Source organism: Microtus ochrogaster, chromosome 18 (genome assembly GCF_000317375.1).
Source record: "Microtus ochrogaster isolate Prairie Vole_2 chromosome 18, MicOch1.0, whole genome shotgun sequence".
Lineage (NCBI taxonomy): Eukaryota > Metazoa > Chordata > Mammalia > Rodentia > Cricetidae > Microtus > Microtus ochrogaster.
The window spans coordinates 61,928,548-61,946,879 of record NC_022020.1 but is presented as its reverse complement, the minus strand read 5'-3'; the positions used below and the strand labels follow the sequence as shown (position 1 = coordinate 61,946,879).

Below are 18,332 nucleotides of genomic sequence, written 5' to 3'. Positions count from 1 at the left end.
AATTCAAAGGGTAGAAACAGGAAGATTCGACCCTTGGCCAAGGTCATGCTTGGCCAAGTTCAAGGCCAGCCTAGGTGACATGAGAGTCCATCTTTAAAATTTATCTATATTCCATTTCTGTCGCTTTTTACCCCTCCAGGTCAGATGTGAGGCCTCCCCATGTGTCTGCCTGACCTTAGCCAAGTCCCCTGTGCCCATCCATCTGTCCTTTCTCATTCTCTTTTTCCAGGAAGATGAGTGACTACCCGCTGAAGGAGATGTCTGAGAGCAACAGGAGCCCTCTCCTGCCAGAGCCTCTTTCCAGCAGATACAAACTATATGAGTCAGAACTAAGCAGCCCTACCTGGCCTTCCAGCCCCCAGGATACACACCCAGCCCTTCCCCTGCTGGAAATGCCTGAAGAAAAGGTGAGCCTGACCCCATTCCCCGCTAAGATGGTTCTTGAGCAGTCAATCAGAGAGCAAGGGAGTGAATGATGATTTCAATTCTGGTATATTTCCATGTGGATTTTAGGATCGTAGTTTCCATTTCTAAAGGAAAAAGAAAGATGACAAGCTTTGATGGGAATTATATTAAATCTGTATATAAATTTGAGAACTATTTCCATTGTAATAAGACTAAATTTTCCAATCCATGAACATGGGCTATCTTTCCATGTATTTTGAGCTTTATTTTCTTTTATGGAGTTTTCAATGGGTAGCATTTGCACATTTTTTTAATTTATTCACAAATATGTTCTACTTTTTATTCTATCATGAATAAAATTATTTTATTAATTTTAATTTTAGATTTTTAAATGTCAGGGCATAAAGATAAATTTGATTTGTATCTCTATTCTGTAATTTTGCTAAACTTATTCAGACTTCAAATAAGACCTTTGCAGGTACCTTAAGAATTTTCTATACAAAAGAACATGCAGGTAGGGATACAACCTATGTTTAACGTTTTTCTTTACAATCTGTTCCTTTTGTCTCCTTTTCTTTGCCTGTTTGCTTGTGCTAGAACACAATGTTGAATAGTCATAACAAGAGCAGATGTCTTTGTTTTGTGTTTGATCTTAGAGAGAGAGGTTTCTAACCTTTCACTATTACATGTAGCATCACTTTAGTAAATGTCTTCCATCAAACTTAGAAACTTTTCATCTATTCCTAGTTCATTGAGAACCAACCACATTTCAAATGCTCACTATATGCTTGTCTTAAGAACTACCATATTGAAAAACATGACTTTAAAGAAAGAAGCCTCCTTGGCAAGTGTTACACATGTGAAATTGAGGAGCAGATGAACTGGGGTGAGGGAAATAATCCATCATTATATCTACCAATCTCCAATTGGCATTTACCTCAATTACAAATAATATAAGCAAGGAGTGGTAGTCACATTAATAGTACCTGAGATTTCTATCCAAGCTGACATAGGCCAGATTCCCCAGGAGTTGGACTTACATAAAGATTTACAAGAAAGAAGTTTCCTGGGGTGTGCCTTGGGGAGCCACACTTACAGATGAGAAAGGGCAGTAGGACTAGGCCAGAGGAGAAACTGAACCATGAAACAGCCATAATAAAGACCAGAGTTTCTCTTGTGATCGGCTTTGGATCCGAGATAGCCTGAGATACAGAACTGCCCTGAGCTGGAGGGAGAAGGTCCCACACACCCACACATCATTGATTTTAAACTTTAGAGCCATTAGATAGAATGTTTACCTATGGATCACAATTATTTTAAATTCTATAATCACTGCATTTCAATATAATTTTCTTTGTACTTATTTTAAGCATTTCTAACTATTCATTATGGAAAGAAGTCCATAGGCATCATTAAACTGCCAAGAGGAACCCTTGTCACAATCATTAAGAAAACCTCGTGTGCAGAGCCTGAAATAGTCCTGGGACGGACAGGTTCACGCTGGGGACAGCTTTAGGCAGTAGGTGCAAGTCTCATCTTTTCCCTCATGATCCCACATCTCTATCAGAATCCCTGACAGTGCCCTCTGTTCCCAATTTCCCTACTTTCAAAGGACATCATTTAAAACTGTATTTGCTAACATGTGCTCACAATCCCAGCACTCAGGAGACAGAGTGGAGAGGATTGAGAGCACAGACAGCTTACCGAGCCTTACAGTGAGTTCAAGGACAGCCTGGGCTACCAATGAGACCCTGTCTCAAAGAAAGATCAATACACGAAAGGCATGCCACTTAATAGTTTCTCCTTTCTTTCCATAAAGGATCTCCGACCACCTGATGAAGACAGCCACATCGTGAAAATCCAAAGACCCAATGAAAGGAGCAAAAGGAGAGAAAGTGAGGTGCCCCACAGGGCTTCCACGGCCCAGGGAGGCTTCAGCTTCTTCCAAACTGTGGGCTATCTCACTGGTGACATGAAGGAATGCAAGAGCTGGCTGAAAGGTAAGCAAGTGTCCAAGGGAGAGCAAGGGGCAGTTCAGAGACAGCCTCTCCTCCAGCCTGGCCAACGAAGCTGTTCCCTCTCTCTCTCTCACAGCAGGGACAGACACAGAGAGGGGAAGTTGAGTTGACCCCAGGTGGGCATGAACCCAATTAGCCTGTCCTTCCCTTTTAGAATTAATATATTTCATTGATTTCAGTCCTTTGCCAGTCATTCATCCCTGTGCGGAACTGATAGAGGGCAAACAAATTAGTGACATACGATCCATTTCCTCGAATAAACTGCCTGGCCATTCCTCCACTTCCCCCACAGCCGTTCATGATGCCTATTATGTGCCAAGAAAAGATCGGCATCTCCCTCTCCCAGCTCCAGGATTTTTTCCTTTTCACCTCTTTCTGAACTTTAATGCTTTAGAAAACACCATATTCTCCCCATCAGTACCTACCTGCCCCCCACCAGCGTGGTTGTCCTGGAAACCACACCAGAGGAGGCAGAACACATGTCCCCTCTCCTACACCTGGCTTCGTCTAGGCCCCAATTCAATAATGATTTTCACAGCTGGGCTCTAACAATTTCTTTTCCAACATCCCTTATTGACGCAACTTTCTCTGCTGCTCAGATTCCAGCCCTCAACTGAGTCACACAGCACTACACAATGTGGGACTTTGCTTCCCTCCCCACTTCTTCCCCTGGACCAATAAATTTCCCATGGAATGCTCCTGAGGCTCCTTGCCAACCAAGCCAATGGCTGGAACTCCTTTAAATTGGTCTCAGCGTGTTCCCTCAGTTTGTATGGCAAAAACTACCACCCGCTGGAGACCAATTGCTGGGCCACTCAGAGCCTTGGGCTGAGTGCCAACACCCACTCCCAAGCCCTTCATTCTCCCACCCCAGGCCAGGCTGGATGAGGAGAAATACCCTGGCTTGTGCATCTCTGTGCACCTCCGTTCCCATGCCAACCAGTAGTCTGATATACAGGCTGTACCCTGCTGATGACGCTGTCTGTCTCTTGCAGATAAGCCCCTGGTCCTCCAGTTCCTGGACTGGGTCTTGCGGGGAGCAGCTCAGGTGGTGTTTGTCAACAACCCCCTTAGTGGACTCATCATCTTCATAGGGCTCCTGATCCAGAATCCCTGGTGGACAATTGCTGGGGCCCTGGGGACAGTGGTCTCCACCTTAACTGCCCTTGCCTTAAGCCAGGACAGGTAAGTGCTCTCTATGGACCTAGTGCATGGTGCATGGCAGACAGGTGAAGTGTTTGATTTAGTTGTTGTCTAAGACTGTGCTTTCCTTTTCTGGCCACCCAGACCTGAATAATCACGTAGAAACTATAGTAATTACAACAGTTTGGCCAATGGCTCAGGCATATTTCTAGCTAACTCTCACATCTTAAATTAACCCATTTCTATTAGTCTATGTATTCCCATGTGGCCATGGTATTACCTCATTTTCTACGTGTCTTGTTTCCTGGCAGCTGGCTTGCATCTTGCTTCTTCAGCAACTACATGGCATCTGCCTGACTCTGCCTTCTTTCTCCCCGCATTCAGTTTAGTTTTCCCTCCTACCTATGTTCTTCCCTGCCATAGGCCAAAGTAGCTTCTTTATTAACCAATGGTAATAAAACATATTCACAGCATACAGACAGAATCCCACATCATCTCCCTTTTCTGCCTAAACAAAAAGGAGGGTTTTAACTTTAATATAGTAAAATTACATATAACAAAACAGGTATCAAGCAAGAATTACACTTAATGTATTTAGTCCATTTGTATCCAGAAAGTTTCACATCTAATTTATCTTTTATCATAAGTAAGGAAAACTATAACTATACTATCTGTCTTCAACTCTATCAAAGACCCCAGAAGGATATAATATTACCTAAGTAAACAGGAAGTGCATTGTAGGCAACTTCCAAAACTCTAGAATTGATAGAAACATCTTGCTGCCTGGACAGTTACCCAAAGTTCTTTTTAATGTTGGGGCATCCATCTTCAACCTATAGGCCCATAGTATCTGGCAGACTTTTCCATGAAGCAGGTAATTTGAAAATCTGTTCTGCCTTGTACTGGCAAAGTTCAAAGAGTGATCAGCCACTTTTTTTTGTTGTTGTTGTTTTGGAGAAACAGAAGCAATGGGAAGACACATGGAGGCTGCCTGGCTGGTGGGAAACCAAGTAACACTAACAAATAGCATCTTGTAGAATTTGACTCTCTTCGGACTCTGTTAGATGTTGCTCTGACATTCATTCCCCCAAACTTTCCTGATGTTCAGAACCATCTGGGGCATGACTTGAAGAAATTCACTTCAGTACTACCCGCTTCCCTCCAACCTGTAAATATTCTCACTCGATGGATCTGATGAAAGACAATCTTTTCTTGCTGCAATGACTAATTTTTTATTGAGCACTTACTGTGTGCTAAGCACAGATTTTATTACATTTTGATCTATTATTTGAACACTTACAAGTTACATTCTTCTGGGATAGGCATATAACTAGCAGGAATAACTAGCAGGAAGCATTGGTCTGTTCAGCTTTATTAAGACTTATGCAAGGAATATGTGTACAAAGAAATAGCATATCTTTCACAGAAGAAACCCCTGATGTGCCCATACCCATCACAACAGTGCCGTATTCCTCTGGTGACACTCACCGGGACCATCCCCCTGCATCTCATTATCCTCTCTTGCTCTGGCTAGAACATGCCTTGAAATGTTTAATCTATCACAAATAACGTGACTGGGAGCCTTTTGTGCACAGATTTTGGTACATGTTTGCTCCATTTTGGGAAGCGACTTTTCAGTCTCCCAGGAACTTCTTATGATTTAAGAAATCTGGAAAATAAATACTAGATTATCCCGTATCTTATGCTTTTCAATTTGGGGTCTGCAGATCTTGAGCCATCAGTATTTTTTTTAATTAAACCACTCAGTAAAACACAACAGATTAAAGTTATTGGTGCGGAGTAGAAGTAAATATAAATTTTTGTTATATTTGTGATACGAGAACTAGATCATACTATAAAATAGACTTCTTTACAGTGGGTTTCTCAGGAACAATTTTTACCAGCGTGCTTGGATATTTGTGACTTTCAACATCACAACCAGAAGTAGCCAATGGGTGAAACAGAGACTGTATTTTATAATTGAGGGACAAAGGAAGAACAGACGCAAGGTCCCGCCTAAGTTTCTGTGTCGGACTGATAGGATATAGGCTGGCCCACACCATAAAGTTCGCTTAGGCTCCAAGCCATGGGGCTGTTGTCATTGTACTTGTATAGTGTGGCCCTAGACTTAGAAGGAAGGCCCAGAAGAGCAGTGACCAGAGAGCATTAAGCCATCAGCACATCCTGCTTCCTCTAGACCCTACTAACCTTCCACAGTCCACCAAGGTAAATGCATCAATCAGCTTGTCCCCAAGAGGCTGTCCCCACACATCCCAGTGGCCTTGAAGGACCGCTCCAATCTTAGCAGCAGTGAAGCCACTAGAAGTTGTTTTCTTGAGTGTGCAGGTCTGGTGAGCTACTTGATAATCTACTCCTATCAAGGTTGAGTGTCTGCTTCAGCCAGTGGGCCTCAGTTCTCTTTCCAATGCACCCGCCATTGTATGGGGGGCTGGCATAGAACCCTTTCCTTACTGATTGTGCTGCCTAGTTTTATGTCAGCTTGACTTATGCTAACATTATCAGAGAAGAGGGAGCCTCAGTTGACAAAATGCCTCCACAAAATTAAGTTGTAGCAAGCCTGTAAGGCATTTTCTTAATTAGTAATTGATTTAGCAAGGTCCAGCCCAGGGTGGGTGATATCATCCCTGGGCTGGTGGTCCTGGGTTTTATCAGAAGGCAGGCTGAGCAATCCATGGGAAGCAAGACAGAAAGTAGCCCCTCCCCATGGCCTCTTGCCTCCGGGTTCCTGCCCTAGTTGAGGACCTGCCCTGACTTCCTTTGATGATGAGCCGTGATGCAGAAGAGTAAATTGAATAAACCTGCTCTTCCCAACTTGCTTTTTGGTCATGGTGTTCATCACAGCAGTAGAAACCCTAACAAGATACTGTTTTACCAAAATTCACTGGAACTGACCTTGAGGCCATTCAGCCCATTGCTGTCCTCATTTCGTAACCTCAGACAAGCATGCCCAGCTTAGCGTCATCACTCTTGCCTGTAAAAACCTGTGGCTTATGGTAGATGAGCCCAAGTCCCAACTCCCGAACTGTTCCAAGAGTCACTTCGTTCATTACTACTTCCACCAGAGGAGGTACACACTGGGCCCAACTCATCCCCCAAAATACTAAGATTAGAAATTATCAAACAAATAAACATCAAACAGAAACCCAAGCCCTGAACGTGACTTCTAAAACCTTAGTTAATGTCCCTTTCCTACCAAGAGTTTGCTTAGCACCAGTTTGTCTCTGTAATTCCTACTAACTCTTATTTCCCTGTCTACTTTCATCATTCCTCCAAGTCTCCCTCCTCTGGGATGACTCCCTAATTAGTCTCCATGAACTTTGAACCCTTTGTCTCTGAACAACTACACAACATATGGGAACTATCATATCATCAGCAAATAGTGAGAGTTTAACTTCTTTTCCAATTTGTATCCCCTTGATCTCCTTTTGGTATCTTATTGCTCTAGCTAGGACCTCAAAAACTATATTGAATAGATATGGAGAAAGTGGACAGCCTTGTCTTGTTCCTGATTTCAGTGGGATCGCTGTGAGTTTCTCTCCTTTTAGCTTGATGTTGGCTGTTTATTATGTTTAGGTATGTTCCTTGTATCCCTGCTGTCTCCAAGACCTTTGTCATGAAGGGATGTTGTATTTTGTTGAAGGCTTTTTTCAGCATCTAAGGAGATGATCGTGTGGTTTATGTTTTTCAGTTTGTTTATATGGTGGATTACACTGACAAATTTTCATATGTTGAGCCATCCCTGCATCTCTGGAATAAAGCCTACTTGATCATGGTGGATGATGGTTCTGACGTGTTCTTGGATTCTATTTGCCAATATTTTATTTAGTATTTTTGGATAAATGTTCATGAATGAGATTGGTCTGTAATTCTTTCTTATATTATGTGGTTTGGGTATCAGGGTAGTTGTAGCCTCATAAAAAGAGTTTGGCAATGTTCCTTCTATTTCCATTGTGTGGAACAATTTAAGGAGTATTTGTATTAGTTCTTCTTTGAAAATCTTACAGAATTCTGGCGGAAACCATCAGGCACTGGGCTTTTTTTTTTTTTTTTTTGGAGACTTTTGCAGTTATAGGTGTGGGGTTTTTTTGGAAATTTAAAAAACATATTTTTAAGACGATAAAGTAAAACTACTATGAAAAGTACCAGAAAGGGGTTGAAGGGGTTGACTCAGAGGAGGTGAAGAAAGTAAACTGAATAAAAAACTGAGGAGTTTGGGTGACTTTCTTCTATGTCCTTGAAAATGAGAGACTGCCATGTCTATGCAGGGGTAGGAGAGCTGGGTGGGTCTCAACCCTCTTTCATGTACTGTGCTCTGTAACCGTGCTGAGCCTGTGTGGTGCGTCTAATGTCTAATGCCGTCTAATGTCTGCTGGACCTGTCTTCATGTTAGAAGTTTCTCTTGTTTCTGTATCTCTGCTAGCCAAAATGAAGTGTGTAGCTCATGGATTACACGAACTCTTTTCACCTCTGAGAGTCCCCAGTTCATAACCCCTGGGGTGGTTAATGTTCTGGCTGGAAGGTGTCTCCCTCGTATGCTGAAAGTAATGGAAGCAACTGCAGCCTTGGTTCCTACAGAAGTAGGCCTACCTTTTGACTGTCGGAACCCGCTAAGCAGCAGTGGTCCTGCTAGAGGGGTGAGACTAATAGAACTCAGTGTGCTGGAGCATCAGAATGCTCCAACTCCACTCTATGGGAGCAAGCCACATCGCCAACAGGTGTCAGCCTACCAACCTGAGACTCAAAGGCCAGAATTATTCTCAGCCCATAAGGTCTGCTACCAGACAACATGGTTGGTGGACTCCCTTCCCCTAAACACCACACTGCCTTTGGGGAGAGTTCAGCATGTCCATGTCAACCCCCCCTCCCGCTACACAACTAACTCATGGGGCTGGGGTTAATATAGATTCTGTACCGGCTTTCCGACTTATGATTTCTTCTTTTTATAAGCCAACACACACACACACACTATTGTGAAAAATAAGTTCCCTCTCAAGATGGCATCCACTACAGCCCCAAGCCAGAGAAATTTCTCTCTACCACTGATCCTGTCCTGCCAGGGAACCATGACTTATTCTCAGCCATCTTGACACTCTTTATTTTATTATTTCTGAAGCATTCCTCTCTTTGGAAATGCTTTATTTTCTACTTTACCCTGATGCTTCTTCTTCTACACTTCTAGTCCACCATCTTACCCAGAGCCTCACTCTCCATCTGTTATTAAAGGGATCATCTAAACCATGCAGATTCTAGAGTTTCAGTAAAGCTGGACATGCACCACCAAATGCTAAAGCAAAATAACTTCCACCCCACCCAGGTCCACCATTGCCTCTGGACTCCATGGCTACAATGGGATGCTGGTGGGACTGCTGGTGGCCGTGTACTCAGAGAAGTTAGACTACTACTGGTGGCTTCTGCTTCCTGTGACCTTCGCCTCCATGGCCTGGTGAGGTACTTCCCTATTTCTGCTCACAGAGATGCTCACTCGGCAGGGATGGGACGCATGCACTTGTGTAGCCCAGTGTCTCTCCATAAGCAGATGACTTTGTCTAGCAAGATACCATGATAATCCATAATAAATTCATGATTTCAGAAGCAATACAATGGGGTTAAGTGAAGATATGGATTACTGGAGACCCTGTAGAGCAATAAAAGACCACATGTTTTATTGAGTTGTTAATCTTCCTTCATAAATAATAAAGGCTGACATTTATTTAATAGTTCATAAGCACCAGGCACAGTGCTAAGCAAGGTGGGGTTATATTTGGTCCCAGCTTGCAGAGAGAAGACTAAGACATAGAAAAAGAAAGTAATTCATTCCAGGTCAGACGGTCAGAGTTTTTGAGGCTGGCTTTCTGAATCTACAATCTGCATTATTAAACTCCAGCCTACAGGGGAATCACCGACTGTGGGGCCTAACTAAGCCTTCAAATCAAAAAAACTCACTCGTGATAGAATCAAGAGACCTTCTTGGAACAGGAGGTCGGGATGCAAAGCACAGTCTTTTGGGGTGGAACTTTCATCTGAGAGCTTTTTCAAGAGGGAAGAGGTAGGAGCAGAGGTGAAGAGGTGCATGCAGAGGGTGCTTAGCCATTCGCACAGATGATCTTAATTCTGTCTGAATTTGAAGAGGGTTAGTAACGTGTCCAAATGGTTCAATAGCAGGCCAGCTACTGTATGAGCCTGCATCTCCAACTTTTCACGTGACAGGTCTATACCGCCCTGCTCTCAACCCCTCTCAGACATGGTGATTTATTCCTGTTCTCAGCAATAAATCAGACGTGGTGATTTATTTGTAACATCTCCAAGAAGTAAATGTCTTTCTTAGGTTTCAAAGTCTGGAGTTACTAAAACCAGTTAGTTCAATTTAGCTTAAGTACTGTTTCATTGCTTTTCAGTGGCGCTCGCAAATAAATTACTGCATTAGGCATTCTGGGAGATTTATTTTTCTTCTTGAGGTTTCTATCTTCCTTGATGCACTGGGACAAAAGATAAGACGGTCATTTCTGTGGGGGGTTTTCTTAATGCTCCCCGCATGTCCTCCAGTGAGGAGCAGAGCTCATACTCATTTGCATGCATTTGTTTTTAAACTACAGAGATTCAAGCCCTCAACACAGCCCCTCCGCCATATGGCACCGGGTGGCTGCTTAGACTTCAATGCCCCCCAACCCCCATTTCCCAAATTAAAAGGCAGAAAACACTGACTCCTGCTCCAGGCGGAACTCTGAACCACCTTCTACTCTGGTGTATTCATTCATCCATTCATGCAGCCCTTGGAATTCGGTTCTTTTAGCCCGGGGATCATAGCGCTATTTTCAAGATTCATCCAATAATCTGAGTGCCTGAGATTATTCACTGAGCACAGGGATAGTTGATGAGTGTGGATAAGGAAGAACCTCTACTCTCTTGGCTTTATGTGTTTTTTTTCTTTATTAACTAGTTTATAGGAGGTAAACTTATAAACCAGCAAATAAAATTCCTTCATGATGTGTTTAGTGCTTTGAGAGAAGCGAGAGTGCCTCCAGACATGGACGGTCAGGGAAGACACGTTGCAGATGCGAAGTTTGGCCACCCCTCATAAGACAGGAAGGCACGTACCAACTAAAGGTCTAGGTGAAGGATGCTTCAGATAAAAGACTCCAATGCAGAATGGGATGCGTCCAAGAAATAGAGGCAAGAGCAGAGAGACTGAGGCCCTGAGAGGGATGGAGATGTGGCAGGGGGCGAAAGGAGAGTAGATGACGTGGGGCCCTAGCACAATATGCATCCAATAAATATTCTGGCTCTTATTACATCTGTGATAAAAATGGAACACAGTTACAAGGTTTGAATTAGAGCAATGATGTAAACTCAAAGCTAAATAAGCTTCACCACCTACAAAATGGAGAATGGATTTAGACAGAGCAAGAGTGGTTTCATAATCCTAATAATTTGCTAAAAAGATCCACAGAGACAGGAATGCTTGCACTAGAGTGAGGTCCATGAATATTGCCAGAAAAGACTGGGTTTCTGGTTTGTTTAAGGAAGACAAAGGCAACAAGACTTTCTAAGAAGACGGCAATAGGAAAAAATTCTGGGGAGAATATCCAATATACAATTGTAACTTGCTTGAGTACATGGGTCATGGAGATGTCTAAGAGCAAAACAGGGAGACAGAAGCAAACTTCTTTCTAGACAGAGTGTGTTAGACTTCCAAGCAGAGGTGTTGAGACAAATGGACACAAAAATCTAGAAGCTAATAAATAACAGAGTCAAATTTGAAAGCCAGAAGCACATACAAGGTGTTTCATTTAGGGGACTAAAGAATACCACCCAAAGGAGAAGATGGAAGAAAGAAAGAATCCAAGTCAGAACCAAGGAATCTCCCAATTGGCTGTCTGGCAGAAAAGAGGGGATGTCATGGAAGGGAAATTGATTGAGAAGGAGCAAGCGGGCAGCAATCTAAGAGAGCTCAATGCCGTGGTGGCCCACACAGAAAGTATTTCCATACAGCGCAAGATTCCAACTTCAGATTAGGAGAAGCGGGGGGGGGGGGGGGGAGAAGTTCACCTGTGAACTTGCCAGGTGAGATGTCATTTAGTGAACCTGATGAGAGCCATGTCTGTGCTGATTTGAGAACACACACCTGACTGGATGGGGTGCAGGGACGATAGGAGCAGGGAGGCTGGGATGACAGAGCGGCCAGTCTGAGGAACGCTGCTGTGGAACAGCAGGCTTGGGAAGGAGTGGGTGCCGAGTCAAAGGGAGACAGCATCTGGAGTAGACACTGCAAAAGTGTACCTACCATAGCCTGACAGGAACAGTCGGAGAAAAAGAGGTCTGCGCTGCAGAGACTGTCACGACAGTGAAGCCCTTGAGATGAATCCAAACCAAAGAGCAGGGGCAGGAGCTGATCTGACGAAGGAGTGGGGACACTTCCATCAGATGTGGGGGCAGAGAGGCAATGTGGGGCAAAGCTGGCAGGGTGTGGGTTTCTATGGTCGAGAAAATGAACTATTTCCCATCCCATCACTTTTTTATGAAGTAAATAAAACCTTGCGGTTGACCCAGACAGAAAGAAATGCAGACAGTAAGAATTCAAAGAGAAAAGCAAATACGAGGCAGCTCTCAGTGTATTAGAGTTAGTTCAGGTAGCCCTGACTGCCCACGTGAGAGCCATGGCCACTAATTAAAGACAGGCGGCTCTACCAGGTCACGGAGCTTTCTGCCTTCTCTAGCTGCCTCTGAGCTGAGAGACGTGTGGGGTATCAGGAGTGGCTAATCCCTTCCAGGGAAGGCTGAAGCTGGGGGAAATTCCTTTCTTAGCATTGCTCACTTAGTCTCTGCTTTATAAGAAGAGCCTGGATTTGCATTCAGCTCCATCCGTGTCCAAGATCCATGCTCTTTCCCAGGAATAGGCCAGAGGCCAAGAAGGCAGAGTAAACAAACAACTCAAGATTCTGTTTTGTCTAGCAGTTCCCAGAGTGGTTCCCGGAGTCCAATCCCGCTCATTGCCTACATGCCCTAGTATCATCCATCCAGAAGGTCAGACCCGAAAAATGCTGCCACAGCCCCAGGCAACAGCTGGTGCACATCTGGATGAGCCAAAGGCAATAATGGCCTTTTATAGAGGTCATGTTTTGTTTGGTTTCCTCAGTTGAGGAAACAAAAACGTATTTAAACCATTTCAGAAGGTACTCCATTCAAAGTATTGTATTTTTATTTTGCTTCCTCAAACTAAGAAGCTTATTTCCAATCCTAACTCAGCGAACCACCAGAATCCCAAAGGCAGCACAGAGATGGAGATGGCAGATGCTCCAATGGCCAGAGGTAAGACAGAGTCAGCTTAAGGGTAATCAGGGTGACGAATGCTTTCTCTCTTCTCCCTTTAGCCCAGTTATTTCCAGTGCCTTGAGCAGCATCTTCACCAAGTGGGACGTGCCAGTCTTCACACTGCCCTTCAATATTGTCTTAACGCTGTACCTGGCAGCTACAGGCCACTACAACCTCTTCTTCCCCTCAACGCTTGTCGAACCTGTGACTTCCGTTCCCAATATCTCCTGGACAGAGATTGAAATGCCTTTGGTGAGTTGCCCAGTGGCAATGGGTCAAAAACTCTGGGCTATACTGTGGGCCCTTTCACTTGCCAGCTGATGTGTTAGCCAGGTTCCATCCTTCATTAGAAAAGCAGATGGGGTTGGTCCATGGTGATGCATACTTTTAATTCTAGTATTCAGAGGAGGTAGAGGCAGGTGGGTCTCTATGAGTTTGAGGCCAGCCTGGTCTACAAAGGGCTCTCTAGGCCTGCATAATGAGAACCTGTCTTGAAAAGAGAGGCGGAGAAAGAAAGAGAAAGAAAGAAAGAAAGAAAGAAAGAAAGAAAGAAAGAAAGAAAGAAAGAAAGAAAGAAACCAGATGATGGCCTCAGCATAGACCGGAATGGCTTGCAGCCACATCCATATATTCAGCAAGTCTCTATTAGACATCTAGCTCATGCCTGAAATTTTCAGATTCCAAGAATACACTTGAAAGAAGCCAATTATGAGACCTACATTCTACACAAGAAAAGAGACAACTCAACCATGAACTATAAGTGTGAAGTTGGCAAGGCAAGGTTGCTGTGGCTGAATGAAAAGCATCAGATGAGATAGCTGATTTGATAAAGCAGTAAGAGACTAACACAAATACTTTTAAATAGTATTTAATTAGGTATTACCTGTAGAAGAAAACAGGATGGATTTTTTTAACATACTCTCTGTATCAATAATTCTCAAGCAAAGAGTAATTTTACTCCTCGGGAACTTTAGTCAATGTCTAGGAATGTTTTATTGTCAAGCATGACCAGTGGTCAGTTTGGCTCTGTTTGCAGAGTACATGACAAGCGTATATGAAGCCCTGGGTTCAGCCCTCAGCACCATATAAAGCTAGTGTAGAGGCACATGGTTGCAATCCAACACTTGGAAGATGGAGGCAAAAGAAGCAGGTCATCCTCAACACCATATCAACCTTGAGGCCAGCCTGCATAACATGTCTTTAAAAAGAGGAAGGAAGGGAAGAAGGGGAGAAGAAGGGAAAGGGAGATTAAGAAGTGAATATTAGACCAGCAAGCTAGTTTAGCAGGGGAAAATGGTTGCCATGCACGTCTGATAATCTAAGCTCATATGAGTTCAGCCCTCAAAACACATACTGGGGGAAAATAACCAAATTCCAGTGCTCACTTTCGTCTGACCGTCACACATGTGCTGTGACACACACACATACCTATCATGCACACACACACACACACACACACACAATCATAACAATAGAATAGAGAATGATACTGGCATCCAGTGAGTAGAATCCAGATATACTATTAAAGATCCTACAGTGTACAGAACAGCCACCACTCCCCCAGCAAAGAATTAGATAAATTGGGATGCTGGTAGAGCCAAAGTGGAGGGTTTTCTTTATAACCAGCTTACAAATGTGCATGCTCATTGACTTTCCTGATGTTTGCACATAAGGGTATAGGAACATGATAAAAATCTACTGTAAGAGTCTAAAAGTATGTAGAATTATAAAACCTTAGCCTTGTCACCAAACATAGAAATAGCCACCAGCTAGTACTTTTGTATCATGTATAATACTTTAACGTTGTATAAATGCAAGCTGATTATGATTATGTATCAACACTATCCTACACCCTTACTATATTAACTCATTCTACTCTCCAGGAATTACAGGGTGATACCTGATTAAGTATTTTACCATTACTTCCAATTTACAAATGAGGAAACAGAGGCACAGAGGCAGCTGTCCAAGGTCACAACCTGCAACTAGCACCTAGCTTAACACCTAGGCAAGTGTTGCAGAATCCTAACTTTGAACCACCATCCCATACTCCAGCCTAGACATGTGTTCTCAGCCTGGGACAATCATATGCTGAAACTTCCTGCTTCCCAGCATGCCCACATGTCGGAGCAATCATCATATGCTAAAATTCACTGCTTCCCAGAAAGGTCTGCTTAGCACCAGGTCCCTTTAGTTAAAGACTTGCTCCACCCTGGCCTTGAAAATCCATCTCCCTTTATGTATGACCCACACTTCTAGCTCTGAGTACCTCAGATTTGCCTATGTCAAAGTTTTTTCAGTGTTTGAAAATAACCCAAGTCCTCAGCTAGAAACAGGTTTGCCATCCAGCCATAGCTACTGTGGCTTCTGCTGGTGCTCAGCTCCATCACCCCTGGGTCTTCCAGAGACAGTCACACAAAGCCCTGCCTTTGCAGGAAGGCTCAGCTCCAGAGGCAAAAGGAAAAGGAAGAAAAGCTAGACCCATTGTCAATGTTCAGCCATCTGACCAGCAAGAGGAACACACACACGTGTGTGTGCACACACACATATGAGTTAACCCCAGGCTCATGATGGCACAACCTAGAGAGTAATGATAACCAAGGAAGGCCTCAGCCCACATGCAAGGCCAGACACCTCAGTGCTGTGGTAGCCAGTGTGGTATGGGTCACAGAGAAAAGAAGCCTGCCTACACACAGCAAACGGTTGAACACAAATCTGGGTACCTCGTCGTCCAAGTTCACCCTCTCACCTGCCAAAATCTACTACTCTTGACAACCAGCAAATTCTCCTCTCCGCCCACACACACACCCCGTCTTGAAAAGTCAATTCCATTTTGCTTTCACCCTGCAAGAGAGGGGAGGACCGGCTTCCTCCTTGGCTAAGCAGCCGGTGGGTACCTGAGAACCACAAGAGGAAGGCAGGTGCTCAGTAAATTTCCACTGTCCACCTGACTGCCCTTTACCTCGGGTGTCTGCTGTAGCAGGGAGAGGCAGCAGTGCGCAGTTCACAAGCTAAAACACGGATCCCCGCAGTGGAGGCGCTTCGCTCCGAACTCAGGCTCTGTCCCAAGGACACTGTCCCCTCAGCTCTCTCATTCTCGACCGTGTAGGCTTACAACCCGTGTTCCCAGATGAAAACATGGAAGCTGGTCTCAGCATTCCACACTCTTCATCGGACATCCGCTGACACTTCCGGTTCACGTCTTCCGGGCCCTTGGAGACAAGACGGGGCCCCAGGCCCACCCCACCATCCCTTCCATATGCTTGTGACAAAGTGCAGCTGTGAAAAGCCTCTCATTAGGAAGCAAGAGAGTCTAACACTTGAGAGTTCTCTGTGAGAACTTTTTACTCCCTAAAGAAATCAGACGTTCTAAAACCAAATCCTGTAGCTGATGACAAAACCCTGAGACCGACAAAGCAATTGCCCACATCTGCAGCGGGTGATCTATGAATCCAGTAGAAACCAAACCGCTGCTTGCAGCCAGGGAAGCCCTCTGGCTTGTCATTGGATGCCCGGTGGAGAAGCCAGGCAGCTTTATTGCTTAAAGCTCCCCTGGGTGCCAATGGACACAACGTTTGAGAATCACTAGGCAATCGGTGTATAGTTATTAAACACCTGTTGTATGCTCAGCCACAAAGGGCTCTGGTTTCTTAGACTCATACGACCTAATACAGAAAAGAACTACAGAATCTTTTTTCTTCTTTTCCTTTTATTGAAAATGGGAATTTTTTCCTTCATATACTATATCCTTATTATGGTTTCTGCTCCCTCTACTCCTCTCATACCCCCCACCTCCCCTCCCATCCTGATCCACTCCATTTCTGTCTCTCATCAGAAAACAAGCAGGCTCTTAGGAGATGATAATAAATAAAATATTAGATAAAACAAAAACAAACACATCCAAATGGGACAAAACAAACAGAAGGAAGGAGCCCAAGAAGAGGCACAAGAAGCAGACCCACTGAGGAATCCCATAAAAACACCATAATATGTGCACAGAGGACCTGGTGCAGACCCTGCAGGCCCTGGGCATGCTGCCTCAGTCTCTGTGAGTTCATCTGAGCTTTGCTCGTGTTGGTTTAGAAGGCCTGTTCTCTTGGCGTCCTCCATCCCCTCTGGCTTTTATATTCTTTCTGGCTCCTCTTCTACAAGGTTCCCTGAGCCATGAGGGGAGGAAGTTGATGGAGACACCCCCTTTAGGGCTGTGTGTTCCAACGCCTCCCCCTCGCTGCATAATGTTGAGCGGTGCATTTCTGTGTTTGTTCATCTGCTTCAGGAGGAAGATTCTCTGATGATGGCTGAGCAAGGCACTGGTCTGTGTGTGTAGCACAATGTCATTAGGAGTCATTTGATTGCGATAGATAGATAGATAGATAGATAGATAGATAGATAGATAGATAGATAGATAGACAGACAGGCAGATGATAGATAGATAGATAGATAGATAGATAGATAGATAGATAGATAGATAGATAGATAGATAGATAGATAATAGACAGACAGACAGATAGATTAGAACAATGGATGGTATTTGGTTTATTTGGTTTTACCCTAGTCTCTGGGTTTTCCAGATCAAGTCCTTGGTCACCCAGTCACTGTCAGGTATGGGTTCCCTCTCGTGGAGTGGACCATAAGTCCAATTAGATATTGGCTGGTTCCTCTCACAAGCTTTGTAACACCATTGCCCTAGTATATCTTGCAGGCAGGACACCATTGTAGATCAGATGGTTTGTGGCTGGACTGGTGTTCATGCTTCTCTTTTGGTAGCATGCAGAATAACTCCCTTGTCAAAGATGCTAGAGCATGTGGTAAAGGCTCTGTGTAAGCACCAGCTCAACTTTTCCATGTTCAGTGGGTTGTGTAGATGTTAACTCCAGTAAAGGGGCATTGTCGTCAGCTCGTGCAGAGCAACCTATAGTCTATGCAATACCCAGGGTTGTTTGAGGATTCCCATGGGATCCCTTTGGCCAACAGTTCAAGTAGATGTAACCCAATCCTGGTACTGAAAGCTTCATTTGGTGACAGGAAAGGGCCAGTTGGGGCTCTGTCTCCCCCATTATTTAGATCACCTTCGAGTATGTATATATTTTAGGAAACTTCTACTGTGTTAGGTTTCCAATACTACCCCTCTAATGGCTGTTGGGGAATATTGTTTTAAGGTGTGTTACTTTTGTTTATGCTGCATTTAACTCCGTGAAGCTGTGTTACTGTGCCTGCCTAAAACACCTGAGGGTCCTAATACAGAGATGGACAGCCAATAGCAAGGCAGGAGTAAGGATAGGCGGGATTGGTGGGCAGAGAGGATAAATAGAAAGAGAAACAAGGAAGAGGGAAGCAAGGGGAGAACAAGGAGAAGATGCTAGGGGCCAGCTACACAGCAGCCATGGAGGAAGAGAGAAAGTGAGATTACATAGAGAAATCAGGTGTAAGTCTGAT

General features: G+C 44.1%; 1 protein-coding gene across 1 annotated transcript in view; it reads left to right on the top strand.

Moving 5' to 3' along the window:
- The first annotated feature begins 233 nt into the window (after positions 1–233).
- Slc14a2 (solute carrier family 14 member 2) overlaps positions 234–18,332 on the top strand; it is a 51,228-nt gene continuing 33,129 nt past the window's right edge. Inside the window, exons 1-5 of the mRNA XM_026783598.1 lie at positions 234–407; positions 2,225–2,405; positions 3,419–3,608; positions 8,902–9,030; positions 12,956–13,148. Of these exons, the coding sequence (XP_026639399.1) occupies positions 234–407; positions 2,225–2,405; positions 3,419–3,608; positions 8,902–9,030; positions 12,956–13,148 (867 nt within the window). The remainder of the gene's footprint in view (positions 408–2,224; positions 2,406–3,418; positions 3,609–8,901; positions 9,031–12,955; positions 13,149–18,332) is intronic.